This window comes from Schistocerca nitens, chromosome 5, assembly GCF_023898315.1.
Source record: "Schistocerca nitens isolate TAMUIC-IGC-003100 chromosome 5, iqSchNite1.1, whole genome shotgun sequence".
In the NCBI taxonomy this organism is placed as follows: Eukaryota; Metazoa; Arthropoda; class Insecta; order Orthoptera; family Acrididae; genus Schistocerca; species Schistocerca nitens.
The window spans coordinates 728,565,428-728,581,403 of NC_064618.1; the positions used below are offsets into that span (position 1 = coordinate 728,565,428).

General features: G+C 36.5%; 1 protein-coding gene across 1 annotated transcript in view; it reads right to left on the bottom strand.

Moving 5' to 3' along the window:
- LOC126260841 (papilin) overlaps nucleotides 1–15,976 on the bottom strand; it is a 267,981-nt gene that overhangs the window by 64,047 nt on the left and 187,958 nt on the right. Inside the window, exons 28-30 of the mRNA XM_049958243.1 lie at nucleotides 14,507–14,719; nucleotides 10,324–10,557; nucleotides 1,454–1,663 (exon numbers count right to left, since the gene is read on the bottom strand). Coding sequence (XP_049814200.1) covers nucleotides 1,454–1,663; nucleotides 10,324–10,557; nucleotides 14,507–14,719 — 657 coding nt within the window. The remainder of the gene's footprint in view (nucleotides 1–1,453; nucleotides 1,664–10,323; nucleotides 10,558–14,506; nucleotides 14,720–15,976) is intronic.

The window sequence follows — 15,976 nt, forward strand, 5'->3', positions numbered from 1 at the left end:
ATGGAAAACAAATGAGGAGATGCTGAACCAAACAGAGGAGAAAATAAATTTATGTACAACTTGAAAAAAAGATGAGATGGTTGAAAGGTCAGGTCATGAGGTGTTATGAAATAGTTAATATGGTAATGGAGGGAAGTGTGGGGGTAAAAATTGTAGAGGGAAACCAAGACTTGACTGGAGTAAGAAATTTAAAATGGATGAAGGTTGCAGCAGTTACGCACATGATAGACTAACATGGAGATCTGCATCAAACCAGCCTTAGGAGTACAGAAGATAACAAGAAGAAGCCTGTAACAAGTACCTTTTCCTTTCAAGATTAATGCATGATGTATTACAAGTGTATGAATGGAGGATATACACTTTAGATAATTGCATAACTCATTCCAATAAACTGAAAAGCCATCTTTCACATCTTTATCTCTGTTCATACTTCTTTAATTTTCAAAGACAGAACATCTGCAAGTGATATAATGATCATTCTCTATGATGATTAAGGCTCTTTCTTGTTACCTAAATTTTTATTTTGTATCTTCCTATTTTCACTTCAAAAAATTATAAAGGCCTAACTGAAGAACAAAAAAGAAGCACATAACATAGTGAATTTGAAATTGCTCACAATATTACAAAATGAGCATTTTCCTCGTGTTCATTGACCCTTCACTTCTTTCCTACTCTTTGTTTCCAGTCACTACACATGCGTGATAAGTTTGTTATATGGATAAAAAAAAACTAAGCATATAAGAATCACAAATAAGTAAAAGTACATTATGTTATGAAAAGGATAGACTGCTACTTCTCATACGGAGTAGATTTTGAGTTGCAGACAGGCACACCAAAAAGACTGCTAAACATGTGACCTTTCAGCCAACAGGCCTTCTTTTAAAGTAGGTATAACACACACACACACACACACACACACACACATTATGAAAATACAACTCACACACACATGACCACTGTCTCTCGCCACTGTGACCGTATTGCAAACAACTGCGCGAGGAGTGAAACGGAGAGAAGTAGTGAAGGAGAAAAGGAAGACTGTGGGTGTGTTGGTGGAATAGAAGGCTGTGTAGTGCTGGAGTGGGAGTAGGGAAAGGGACAGATATGAGAAGAACAGGGACTAATGAAGATTGAGCCCAGGGGGGTTATGGGAAGGTAGTATACATTGCACGGAGAGTTCGCACCTGCAGGTTGATTACTTGTTTAAGTTCTGCTCTTCTCCTCTTCCACAAGTGTTTATCCTTCTTCATATCAATGTACACACTCTACCCAAGATTTTCTGTTACTCATATTAAATGATATGTAAAATAAAGGAAAAGCAACTACTCACCTATAGCACTATAGGTGAGTAATTTCCTTTCCCTTATTTTATGTATTGTTCCACCCTAGAATTTCCAGTGTTGTTTCACATTAAATGACTCATTTTAACAATAGATATTGCACATAAACGTACCATAATCTCCATAAGGTGGCTGTGGTTGTGGTTGCACAACTGGTCTTTCTGTTGTTAAAAGTTGCCCAGGATAAACAGGATTCAGGCATGAAGAACCACAACCACTGAAACAACATTTACGTATGTCTGTGCAGTCTGCATCTAATTGACACTCTTGTATACAATTTTCATTTGCTTCCACTAGTTTAGGACATTCCCCTGGCTTATTCACTGCAAGACATAAAAAACAGAAGTGAATTTTATGAGTAAGGAGCAACACCAAAATATGCATTCTGTTAACAGATTTTTCATTTATTTGAGAATTTTAGACAAAAGTTAGTGTGCTGAAAATGTTAAGATAATACAGAAATATCACTGATTTTTCTGCATCAATCACTCTTTAATTATGACCATTGCACATTTTTGTAGTCATACCACCTCCATGAACAAGATTTCATTCTGGTTTGGATTTTAAATTGCCTTTGTGGCATGCACATGTGACATTGTTTGGCACTCTGCAGTGACATAAGAGGGTTATACTCTGATTAAAATTAGTCTGAGACTGATGGATTCCAGTGGTGGGGGACAGCATGCTGCCAGCCATACTTCACATGGCACTGCATGTACCTACAAAATGGGAAATATAGTGAGCACACGGTGCTCAACAAAGACCTGCAATTGACTAGTGGCTGACCCTTACCACACAACTCACTGTAATGTTAATGATAAAGTAATTTTAATTGGAGTATAACGCTTGCCTTGCAGTAGTGATGAAACAAAGCAACATTCTATATGCTTCAGTTTAATTTCAAATATTATTTCTGTTAAAATACAAATAAACATGGCAGTCCTATCAGACTTACTGTTAATTCGATCAAAAACATAGCATATACAATAATAAATTAATGTGTAAAGTAAATCATATTCTACAAAATATCTACATTTTTACAAAAAAAACCTACTTAGTGAAGATATACTAACATACCTGTTAACTGTTTTACTTCACCCTACTTACGGGTGGGCTGTGTGTCAATGTCTTCATCGAGACTGGGTCTACAGCCACAGACCCTGCCTCAATGAAGAGCTTACCTGTTAATGCTGCAATAGTAATTATAAAATATAATCTATTTTTCTTTTATTTGAAAATTCCCCCACATACAGTACTGAATTAGCACACCTAATGAAATTAACTCTTTAAGATACACAGAACACCATAACACTTTACAAGGCATGGTGCTACTGGACAGGGGTATGCTGCTGTGTCTGATTTTCGCAAGGAAGAGGGGGCAGGGTGAGCTGAGGTAGTGGTCATTAGCTGGTGCTGTTGACATAAGTCAGTCAATAAATGGCAGATCTTTGATGTTTTGTGTTTCATGATAGCAGATGAATGTTCAAATGACATTTTTTGATTAACATCAATTTGGCGGTCAACTCTCCTTGCAGAAAATGCTTCTTTTCATAAAATAAACAGTGCACACATGGTATAAGCTGGGAAGATCTTTTGAAGCACACTGACACACCCAAAAGCGTACATAACTGACAGTGTACTGTTCATGACTGGAGTCACTGTGTGCTTTATTTGACTTAACTGAGAATGGAAGTTTACTTGTACTTCCATAACATAGTGATTTCCTGTGCTCAAAAGAGTATTGAGAAATGTGTTTTTGGTAAAATAAAAAATAAACAAACACTTTGTAAATCATTAGGTTGTGCAAAGTCTATTTGAGCAGTTTGTAATCAATAAAATAATTAAGAGTTGCAATTTATTTCAATGAGGCCTTCATAATTTGATATTATTTGTAATATTCTGTTCTAATTAAAGTGATAAATGAATTTGAAAGTGATATTGCAAAATACACAAATTTTCTGTATGACAAAGCTGCAATTTTGGGATGTGTCAGATCTAATTTAAGTGCATTGCCCCCTTTGGAACCTATTGTCTCAGTTAACTTTGTAACGGAACATATTAAAGGCTTTACTTTCCCGAAGTATGCGATACCCTCCAAATTCAACCAGTTTAATGAGTATTTATGATTATAGAAAAGTTATTGTGTATGTTAACAATGATTGCACAACATGTCTCCATAAACAGTCAACCCATTAAATTATACTGAATAACTGACCCACACAAAAGTTTATATCACTTGATCACTGATACAGCAAATGTCATCATGAAAAACACTAAGTTTATCTTAAATAATTAATATGAAGTACGAAAAATAGTGGCCAACTTAGGTATTTTGGATCTCCTTAAATAAAAATCACCCAGTGAAACCTATTTGTTCACTAGGAGCGTTTTCACTCAGTATTCACGTAATCAATCCTATTTTAGACGAAAACCAATGTAATTCTTAATAATTCATGTTACTTACTTATTTATGCAAATTAGAGAAGTCAATTGACAAACTTCTAAAAAACGGCCTTTTTGTAACAGAGAATTATTCTGTCAAGTCAACAAATCTGTCTGTCATTTTCATAACATGTTAAATTATGTCACTCGATGCAAATTAATAACTTTTCTGCACAAATTATGATAACAGATGTACATGTGACTCATAAACTATATCTCTTTTTAGTAGTTCTTTGACAATGTTATAAATACAAGCAGCGAGAAGGGTCGAAAGAACAGTCGGAGGCAGTGGGGCAGTCAGAATGTCACTTTGGTGAAGTGTGTTTCTGTGTTATTGTTTGGCAAAACAATGCAAAGAACATGTAAAGGAAGTACTACTTTGTGTTGTGTTATGGTCTTTGGTGGACAGTGGAATTAATATGGCCACTAAAGTAATAAATATTTGATGTTTACATATGTGTTGGTTTCGCTCGTTCTTTATCATCAAAAGCACATGAAAAACACGGGACCTCATGTGTTTACCCTAGACAACCAGATTTAGAGCCAGCATCAGCATCGAGACACAGCAGCGATCCAGCAAGCAGCAGCGATTACTACAATACAATGCATGTTAATGGCGCCAACCTAACATCAAGTGCTAACAAGCTCCGTAAATTGGAGTGAAATAGTGTGATTACAGCAATTAGCAATATCTACGACCAGGCGGACCATTTACAACTTGAATGAACACAATATTCCACAGGTAAAGTAAATTATCTGGAGCATCTGCAGAAATGAAGGTGTTAAAATGTTAAATTATAATTCATATTTATAAATACTTGGCCAACCATCAGCATAGCTTTTAGTATCATTTAAGAAGAAACCATTATGATTTGTTATTTTAGTTCTAAACAAAGGTAACGGTTTCAGTTTATTAAAGCTTTGAGTCCGGCATTCATTCTGCTCAAACAGAACTCGAAAAAATATCAATGGCCTCTCTCTACTCATAGATATGAGCCTATTAAATAATTCTTTGGTGAAAGGTATTGTCTTACGATATTTTCTAATATAACATTTTTAAAAGTTTGAGATAGCTTTGTGGTTGGTATTACCTTTTTGTGAGACTGTTTTATCTTTGATAGTATCAGGAAACAATCACTGGTGCAGTGACAGCATGTCCAATTCACAGTATGGAGTTCAAGCAGTGAATGATGAAATCTGTATGAGATACCTAATGAAGATAACTGGGGAAGTTGTTGAAATATTGTGGAAAGAACATGACATCATTAGGTCAGTGGCAAAACCTGAAACTTGGAAATATCATATTTCTGCTTTATGCCTGACTAAATTCTTTATCAAAGAGTTCTGTGAAAGTTAAAAAGTTAGTTTCAGTAGAAGATTTTGTCCCTTGCACTGTTATTTATGAATTCTGATGGTAATATGTGATAAGGGCATGATACATATTCTACAACCCACTGCTGGTGAGAATTAATGCTTGCAGTTGAATGTTGTCATGTCACACAAAAATGAAAAAAGTTGTAATCAATACTCAAGGGTGTGTTTGATACACATACCAACATCAGAACTGCATCATTTAAAGCAAACTATTTTGAAGCTGAAGGATCAATTTTTGTAGAAAATAATTTTTATAGAGAGAAAAGAATGAAGTATGAAAAAAGTGTAATAGAGGGAAATAAAGATTATAGCTGAAAGAAGATATGATGATCACATAAACAGACAAGTTGAAGAAAGCAGAGGGACTTTGTAGGGCAGCATTATAAACTGATACACAATCAAACTCTAATCTTGGCTAGAGGAGAAAACCTTATCTGTGTAACTTTGAATATTATACAGGGTGCTACAAAAAGGTACGGCCAAACTTTCAGGAAACATTCCTCACACACAAAGAAAGACAATATGTTATGTGGACACATGTCTGGAAACGCTTACTTTCCATGTTAGAGCTCATTTTATTACTTCTCTTCAAATCACATTAATCATGGAATGGAAACACACAGCAACAGTGCGTACCAGCGCGACTTCAAACACTTTGTTACAGGAAATGTTCAAAATGTCCTCCGTTAGCGAGGATCCATGCATCCACCCTCCACTGCATGGAATCCCTGATGCGCTGATGCAGCCCTGGAGAATGGCGTATTGTATCACAGCCGTCCACAATACGAGCACGAAGAGTCTCTACATTTGGTACCAGGGTTGCGTAGACAAGAGCTTTCAAATGCCCCCATAAATGAAAGTCAAGAGGGTTGAGGTCAGGAGAGTGTGGAGGCCATGGAATTGGTCCGCCTCTACCAATCCATCGGTCTCACTGAATCTGTTGTTGAGAAGCATACGAACACTTCGACTGAAATGTGCAGGAGCTCCATCGTGCATGAACCACATGTTGTGTCGTACTTGTAAAGGCACATGTTCTAGCAGCACAGGTAGAGTATCCCGTATGAAATCATGATAACGTGCTTCATTGAGCATAGGTGGAAGAACATGGGGCCCAATCAAGACATCACCAACAATGCCTGCCCAAACGTTCACAGAAAATCTGTGTTGAAGACGTGATTGCACAATTGCGTGTGGATTCTCGTCAGCCCACACATGTTGATTGTGAAAATTTACAATTTGATCACGTTGGAATGAAGCCTCATCCGTAAAGAGAACATTTGCACTGAAATGAGGATTGACACATTGTTGGATGAACCATTCGCAGAAGTGTACCCGTGGATGCCAATCAGCTGCTGATAGTGCCTGCACACGCTGTACATGGTACGGAAACAACTGGTTCTCCTGCAGCACTCTCCATACAGTGACGTGGTCAACGTTACCTTGTACAGCAGCAACTTCTCTGGCGCTGACATTAGGGTTATTGTCAACTGCACGAAGAATTGCCTTGTCCATTGTAGGTCTCCTCATCGTTCTAGGTCTTCCCCAGTCGCGAATCATAGGCTGGAATGTTCCGTGCTCCCTAAGACGCCGATCAATTGCTTTGAACGTCTTCCTGTCGGGACACCTTGGTTCTGGAAATCTGTCTCAATACAAAGGTACCGCGCCATGGCTATTGCCCCGTGCTAATCCATACATCAAATGGGCATCTGCCAACTCCGCATTTGTAAACATTGCACTGACTGCAAAACCACGTTCATGATGAACACTAACCTGTTGATGCTACGTACTGATGTGCTTGATGCTAGTACTGTAGAGCAATGAGTCACATGTCAACACAAGCACCGAAGTCAACATTACCTTCCTTCAATTGGGCCAACTGGTGGTGAATCGAGAAAGTACAGTACATACTGACGATACTAAAATGAGTTCTAACATGGAAATTAGGCATTTCCGGACACATGTCCACATAACATCTTTTCTTTATTTGTGTATGAGGAATGTTTCCTGAAAGTTTGGCCGTACCTTTTTGTAACACCCTGTATAATGTAACAGAGGTTCAATTAACTTGAGCCATAAATAATTTAAAACTCCCCAATGCAGCGATGGAGACAATTCTCTGTCTGTGGCATGTGTATGAATTTATTTGAATCTGCTCAATTGCTGTTGTTTTGGCTATGATACACAACAGAACAGCCATGTTACCTAAAGTGAAATTTGATAACACTAATTTAAAATGAACCAAAACAGTAACAAAAATAATACATTAATTAAAATGCTAAAAAGGGTAATGTCATAAAAAATGTCAAAATACTGAAATATCTCCAATATTAATGTGGATGACCATGTTAAATCTTCATTCCCATGAACTTATACAAATGCTGGGAAGATGACAAAAATTTAATGAATGCTTAACATTGTGTGTGTTGTCACATAAAATAGACAGTAAGTCTCCTGCCAAAGCAAGAGCTGTCGTCTTGTCAGTAACCTGTGAGCAATCATGGCATCCCAAATGGGTCCTTTTGCTGAGGAATAAATCCATGAATTAATGGGAAAGCCGGGTTCTAAAAACCACAGCTTCTTGTCCTTCATTTCAAGCTATCTGACATCACAAAGATTCATGATCCTGTGTCTCACCATCACAAACATTGCATTCGCAGTTATGAAACAATGCAGACAGTGTCAAATCCAACTTGTGCATGGAGAAGAGGCAGCTGTACAGCTTTTCATTTTTGTAACAGAAGTCTCAACTGTACCATCAGTTAAGGCTCTGGTGGTTATGGAAGACTTCAACCTACCTAGCAGTGGTTTGATTGTGTATTTTTCTACTGTCTAAGCTACAGCTCTCTGATTGATATGGATACAGCCATTTCTCATTATGCCAGTATCATGCCATCTACAGATTCACCATACTTTCACATATTATTTAACCCATAATTAATTTAAATTTACTAACAACAAAATCTTACTTAAAAAAGAAAGATGTTGATGTTCACTACAGCAACTACTTCATTATCAAGGTAGTTTGTCACATATTTTGCAAGTTCATACGAGACATCCAGGCTGTCAGGCAATGGTTCTAACGTTCTTGCCCTCCAGTGGCTAAAGTTATACACTCAATGATGACATGTACTCAATATACTACTTACTGTAGGTGTTGTTTCTTTTCATTCTTCTGAAAGTCATCTTGAGTTTTATTAGATGCTGATCCAGCAACACTAGTAATTATATTTCATCTTTTTGTCTATTTCAGTTATATTTCTAATTTTTCATGTCTGATTTCCCACCTGCATATACAGATGACACTCCAATGATATTTTACCAGTGACCAAGGCACTTTGAGATGTTACATGTTTTGAGGGACCAAGCCATCAGATGTCTCAGTAGTTGTGATAAAAAATATAGCCAGAAATTTCACCAGATCTTTTAACATTTAGAATTATGTCCCTCATTTGCAGTACAACTGGAAGATAAATGTCCCTTGAATTGTGAAAATCAATGCAAACAAATTTACAGCCTATCCACACAGTCCACTTCTCTAACCTTCTGACAGATAGCTACCAACTGAGAGGTACCTGGGTTGTAGGATATCTGGATTCTAAGAGGAGCATAATATCATCTGCAAATATGGGGCACAACTTTGGTCTCATCATCACAGATGTTTTTCTACTGTAAATTGTGTCCTCAAGGAAGAATAATAATACTTCTTTTTCCAAGCAAAATTATATATACATATAAAAAAAAGCACTGCTGTGGGTGGAACTTGTGCAGTACACATTTCTGCTGCTAGGCACATATAGTGAAACTCATTGCCAGTTCAGTCCTAACACTGTTTTGTTCTTTTTTGTTTTTTATGATGGCAAGTTTAAATAAACAAAATTCAGCTGTGAAATTTTGTTTTCTACTTGGTAAAAATGCTGTTGAAACTGTTTTAATGTTGAAAACAGCTTACCAGAATGATGCCATGTGACAAACTCAAGTGTACGAATGGTTTACTCGATTTAAAAATGGGGGCAGGACTGATTTGTTGACAAATCTCATGCTGGATGTCCATCAACTGCACAAATTGATGAAAATATTGAAAAAAAGAATTGAGAACTTATGCTTACAGACCGTTTTAAGAAGTTTCAACAAGATTGCGCAACAGTGTTCATCAAAAAATATCTGACCTGCGGCAGACAGGAGACTGGTTCTTCCACCAATACAATGCAGCCGCACACACAGCTATCTCTGTTAGACAGTTTTTGGCTAAAAATGGCATGGTTCCACTGTCCCACGCACCTTACTTGCCTGACCTGGCTCCATGCAACTTTTTCTTATTTCCATGCATGAAAAGGGGCATGAAAGGACACCGATTTAACAACATTGAAGAACTCAAGAAAAAATGAGGGAGGAGCTGTCAGCCATATCTTAAGAGGAATACAAAAAATGTTTTGCAACAGTTGAAGCACCAGTGGAACAAATGTTTTCATTGTAACAGAGAGTATTTTGAAGGGGATATGGTTGTTTTGTAAATAGTTTGAAAATATATAGCTTTTAAAAAACAATTCTGGTTTTTGGGTACCCCTTGATTATTTAACATTTTTGTAGGGAGGATTTAATAATTCTTTACCTTTTTACATTTTATTGGGTGTTGTTGGAAAGAGATACTCAAGACAGGCTGAATACAGCCAAGACAGTGAAAACAGGATGTATCTATTGTTCTTTTGAAATTTAGTTTCTCCAGATCTACTCAATTCCCAAGAAGAACATTGTCTTCCTAGGTGTTTTGCAAGAAGCACACTGCCATCTTGCTAATCATTCAGTTCAGGTTTCTCTGTGATAATTTTGTATGAACTAACTAAACTGACTGGATACATATGAAAGATTAAATCAGGAGGAAAGATCTGTTTAACACTCATATTTAATTAACAATATGGTGAAAGGGATTGTTGCTACTCATCCTGTAGCACAGATGATGAATTTCAGGTAGGCACAATAAAAAGACTATCACAGAATAAGCTTTTGGCCAATGAGGCCTTTGTCAAAAACAGATGACTGACCACATACACATTCTCAAGCAAACGCAACTCACACACACACACACACACACACACATAACCACAGTGGGTTGCAGTTGAAACCACAGTAATATTTAATTAATGTGGACAGAATATACATATCCACCTACCTGGTCTACAAACAGCTCTAAATTCAGTGTCATCTGTCTCAGTATTTTGATAAAGGTCAACAGCACACCTAGTTCCATCTGGACAAATATGGTCTTTGCATGGCTCATGACACTGACATATTTCACAGCTATCTGCATTGACAAATCTTTCAATCCCATAAGGGCATTGCAACAGACTGCAATTCTCTTTGGCAGATGTGCAATCAACTTTTTCTTCTGGTTTATCTTCAATTTCTGCACAATTTAAAAAAAAGTATTTTAAGGAATTAGGAATTACATGGGCAATAGCTGCGATATTATCATACAATAAAAAATTACATGTTGATAAATTGGCAGTATGTGTGGATAGTATATCTAGACCATTTATTATATAATAGGAAAATAAGAATCTCAAATATAACAGTGCATATGAAGAAAGGTATAGAAATGAGAAGCTTATAATACAATCTGCCTGATTCAAAAGCTGAAAGCATGTAAAATTATAGCATTAAAAGTCACCAATTCATTTCTCAAAAGCTAATGGGATTAACAGGAAAAAATTAGAGGGAGGTGCTGAGACAAAAGACAGACTACTGATAACACTGTGCAAAATAAAGCATAATAAATACATAAAAGAAATTAACTTAACTCCTTGTGTGGAGAAGAAGATACACGAATAGTCAAAGTACTTTCAAACACATGTGGGGGAGATGTCTATTTGATGAGTTGTAGCTGCAGTATTGTTGGCCAATGTCTGCACTTGCTCCGGTGCACCAAGTAATGTAGCAGTTTCCTTGGAATGTATTCGCAGCATAACCCATAAATCTCATGAAGGAGTGTATATTCAGGAACAGCAGCATTAGAATAATGAGATGTTTAGACTGCAACTTACATGAAATTTGTGAACTGATGCTGCAGATTATGATAATAATAGTGTGTTCAAACTGGATGCAGTCTGCCTGCTTATGAAGCTTTGTGCCATTGTGGCCTGTGTCCAAAATTTTTCTAGAGGTGAAACACTCACCCCTCACTTCTCTCTCTCTCTTGCATGCACCTGCACACACACACACACACACACACACACACACACACACACACACACACTGATATTTTACTCAGTAAATCAATATAAACTTTTTGGGGTTATGCTGTATCAAAATGATGAAAAAACCAGATTTCTCCAAAAAAATAGGCTGCAAAACACCCCCCCCCCCCTCTTCCCATATTTCTAACTATCACTCACTAGACTGTGCAAAAGACTGAAGAAATTAAGTAGCAAAGAACTGAAGTAAAAGCATTTTCATGTGCTATGTTTCATAAGCTAGCAAAGTGCAGCATATTTAAAGCCAGAGTGCAAATAGTCATCATGATTTCTATTTCCACTTACTATCATCATTACCACCTTGCAAAACTACAGAACAAAAAGATAGACAACTCTGGAAATTCTTGAACCGGTTGAAATTTCCACCACATCCAGTATAGATGAATGGAATACAAGTCTGTCGCTCATCATCATAATACCATCTTTTGTGGTATCCCCCAGCACATGGTCCTGAGTCTACAGGAAGCCTACATATTGCTAAACAGAGATTTTTTATGTAGCATCTAAAATGTTTCACTTAACAAAACAAATGCTCATCATTTCTATTTGAATTAAAAATAAATAAATAAAAAAGAAACAAAAATATATATAAAAACAGATAACACGGGGAACAATTTAAACATGGAGCTGTATGCGCGGCAAACAAGAGCACTATAAAATTTCATTTATTAGTCTTAAAAGCTTCATTTGACCCATCTAGAGCTGGAGAGAGAAATGTAAATCTATAGCTGCCTGTAACTGGTCCTGATTTAGAAGATGTGTGGATTTCACTTAAGCTGATCAACTACTGGCTACTGTGCTCCATTGTAAGCAGATGGTTTCTGTGAATAAATATTACCTTTTTATTAAATGTAACTGAACATGAACAGTACTGATTGTGACAATTCTGGATCCTTTGTTCGTTATACTCAATAAGTCGTTAGAAGAGTTCACAATATGGCAATGTCAGGTCTAAGATTAAAGACTCGTGACTTTGTTAAAGCAGTGATCATTTCAATCAATATACTGATGAACACTTAAAAATACAAGCTTCGTGTGCAAGTTGGATTCTAGCTTTGCTAATGAGTTATCTAAATTGTGAATCTGGAGTCACAGGGGAAGGGGCAGAAACTAAAAATGCTTGCTTCAGTGGATACATTTTTGGTAAGGCTGGGAAAATCATTTGGAATTTGAAGACAATAAAATGAAACAGGGTAATATTGTGCAGTGTTAGAGGACTGACCTAATGAATCAGTTCAAAGTACTTTTCTTTAGCTAAAATTAAAATCCCATTTTGTAGTGATAAAACAATTGCACCAACTTCTACAAATACAACAGCCAGATTAATAGAACTACCCTATAAACTCTTTCATTATGTATTCAAGGACTTTCCATTTTTAATGAAGGAATGAGATAGGGATCAATGAAAAAATGTTTCTTTCATTAATCTGCACTAAGCATTATGTATGAAGGAAGCAAAACAAATGCTACACATCATTTATTTAATGCAACAATGATAGTGAAATCAAGTAGATACTTTTTCTTTATTGTATCTAACAGTTTGAATAGAACAACAATCAAGTTTTTGGTCAGTGCAATGGTTAATTCATCAGATCAAATATTGTGAACATAAATCTTTGTTCACATAAAGATCTATGCTTCATTTTTTCACTTTTTAAATATTATCACAACATAAACTAATTCTAAGGGAGAAAAGGGAAAAAACAGTGGCCGCTAATTTAAAAGTAATAAGTTACTTTTTGGAAAACTTTTTGTGTAACGTATCTTCCTATAATAGCATAACTATTCTCTTGTAAATCACTGTTAAATAATTCTCAGGCTGTGGTTTTATTAGTATTATTTATGGTTCCTTTTCATTATTCGGAATTTCACTATTTGTTAAAATGTGTATCTGGTAGTTTTATGAATCGACTATATGACTAGTGCACACATCTGTAAAGTACATTAAGATATTTAACAACACAATGAATTAAGATGAGATTGCTACTCACCACATACAGGAAGCACTGAGCAGAAAACAGGCACATATAAAAGTACTCTAAAAAAGACTAAGCTATTGAACAAAATCCTTCATCACAATTAGAAAAACACATTCATAAGTGTGTAACTCTCACACAAGTGGTCACTGTTGTCTCCAGGCATCTCCCGATATAGCACCCAGAGTTGACACTGGCTGTGTGTGAGTGTTTTTCTAAATCTGACAAAGAACTTTGTAACTTTGTTCGATAGCTTAGTCCACATTTAATGTACTTTTAAATGTGCCATCTGCCACTCAACATCTCCTCCACATGATGAGCAGTAATCTATCCTAATACATATAGTTGTTATTTCTTCCTGGATTTTCCACAGTTTGAAATTAAGAGACCTGTCTTTCTCTTTTTTTGTGAACTTTGGATGTCCTATCTATTGTTGTATTGTGTAAGACATATTCCATGAATCTGGATAGCATATATAGCAAGTGGTTATGCATCACTGAATGTGTCTTGCAAGCCACCTAAAAAATACACTCACGGGAGTACAAGTGTCAGTGCATCAGTAATTAATGTGGCTTACAGATATGAACCAGAATGAAACTTTCACTCTGCATTGGAGCATGTACTGATATGAAACTTCCTGGCAGATTAAAACTGTGTGCCAGACCAAGATTCAAACTCAGTACTTTTGCCTTTTGCCTTTTGAAAGGTAGGAAGTACTTGTGGAAGTAAAGCTGTAAAGATGGGCCATGAGTCACGCTTGGGTAGCTCAGTTGGTATAGCAACTGCCTGTGAAAGGCAAAGGTCTTCAGTTTGAGTCTCAGTCTGGTAAACAGTTTTAATTTGCCAAGAAGTTTCAGTTATGAACCATTTCTGTATAACTTCCCCAGCACTGCAATGAGTACTTAATACAGTATGCAGTAAACTGTTTAAAAATTTCACACACGAGGCCTCTTTTACATTCTGCTATACCTATGTTGTAAATAGATTATAACTTGCTGCAATTATTTGTATTCATTTAATACCTACAACTAAAAGTAATGAATGTAACTGCAACAATACTGAAAACAACACAAAGAACATAAAGGTACATCCTGTTAAAAAAAATACCTATGCTTCTAGAATATACCTTGTCTGGAAAGAGCAGTGTCATTGCCACGTGGAGGAACTTCCTGATACTGTAAACAAACAGATTCACATTCTTCTTGGCTACTGAAACGATTTCCACTTCCACCACAGCCTGTGTAACTAAACTGTGTGCAGCTTCGAGAAGTTCCATCATAGTACCATTTTTGCAGTGCATCTTGGCAATACCCAGGATCAAATGGGATGTTACAAACATCTGAAAAAGAAAATAATTTTTGTGGATGTAGATGCAAAATGGTAACCACTATTTTCACTCCTTAGTCATTAGATTATTTTGTTTGGGACATAATTATAAGCAATATTATTAATTCCCTTAATTTGACAATGAACACATCATTTTAACAAGGTATTAACATTTGTGTTCTAATGCAAAGCTAAGTTACAGGTAAATCATCATACACTCGAACAGCACTGAAAGAAAAGCATCATATGCATCACATATACAATAAAATATCATACATATGATGGAATGTACACATGGAAGAATCCTGAAGATACTAGAAGGTATCAGATAGATTATATAATGGTAAGACAGAGATTTAGGAACCAGATTTTAAATTGTAAGACATTTCCAGGGGCACATGTGAACTCTGACCATAATCTGTTGGTTATGAACTATAGATTAAAACTGAAGAAACTGCAAAAAGGTGGGAATTTAAGGAGATGGGACCTGGATAAACTGACTAAACCAGAGGTTGTACAGAGTTTCAGGGAGAGCATAAGGGAACAATTGACAGGAATGGGGGAAAGAAATACAGTAGAAGAAGAATGGATAGCTCTCAGGGATGAAGTAGTGAAGGCAGCAGAGGATCAAGTAGGTAAAAAGACGAGGGCTAGTAGAAATCCTTGGGTAACAGAAGAAATATTGAATTTAATTGATGAAAGGAGAAAATATAAAAATTCAGTAAATGAAGCAGGCAAAAAGGAATACAAACACCTCAAAAATGAGATCGACAGGAAGTGCAAAATGGTTAAGCAGGGATGGCTAGAGGACATATGTAAGGATGAAGAGGCTTATCTCACTAGGGGTAAGATAGATACTGCCTACAGGAAAATTAAAGAGACCTTTGGAGAAAAGAGAGCCACCTGAATGAATATCAAGAGCTCAGGTGGAAACCCAGTTCTAAGCAACGAAGGGAAAGCAGAAAGGTGGAAGGAGTATACAGAGGGTCTACACAAGGGTGATGTACTTGAGGACAATATTATGGAAATGGAAGAGGATGTAGATGAAGATGAAATGGGAGATACGATATTGCGTGAAGAATTTGACAGAGCACTGAAAGACCTGAGTCGAAACAAGGCCCCCGGAGTAGACAACATTCCATTAGAACTACTGACAGCCTTGGGAGAGCCAGTCCTGACAAAACTCTAGCACCTGGTGAGCAAGATGTATGAGACAGGCGAAATACCCTCAGACTTTAGGAAGAATATAATAATTCCAATCCCAAAGAAA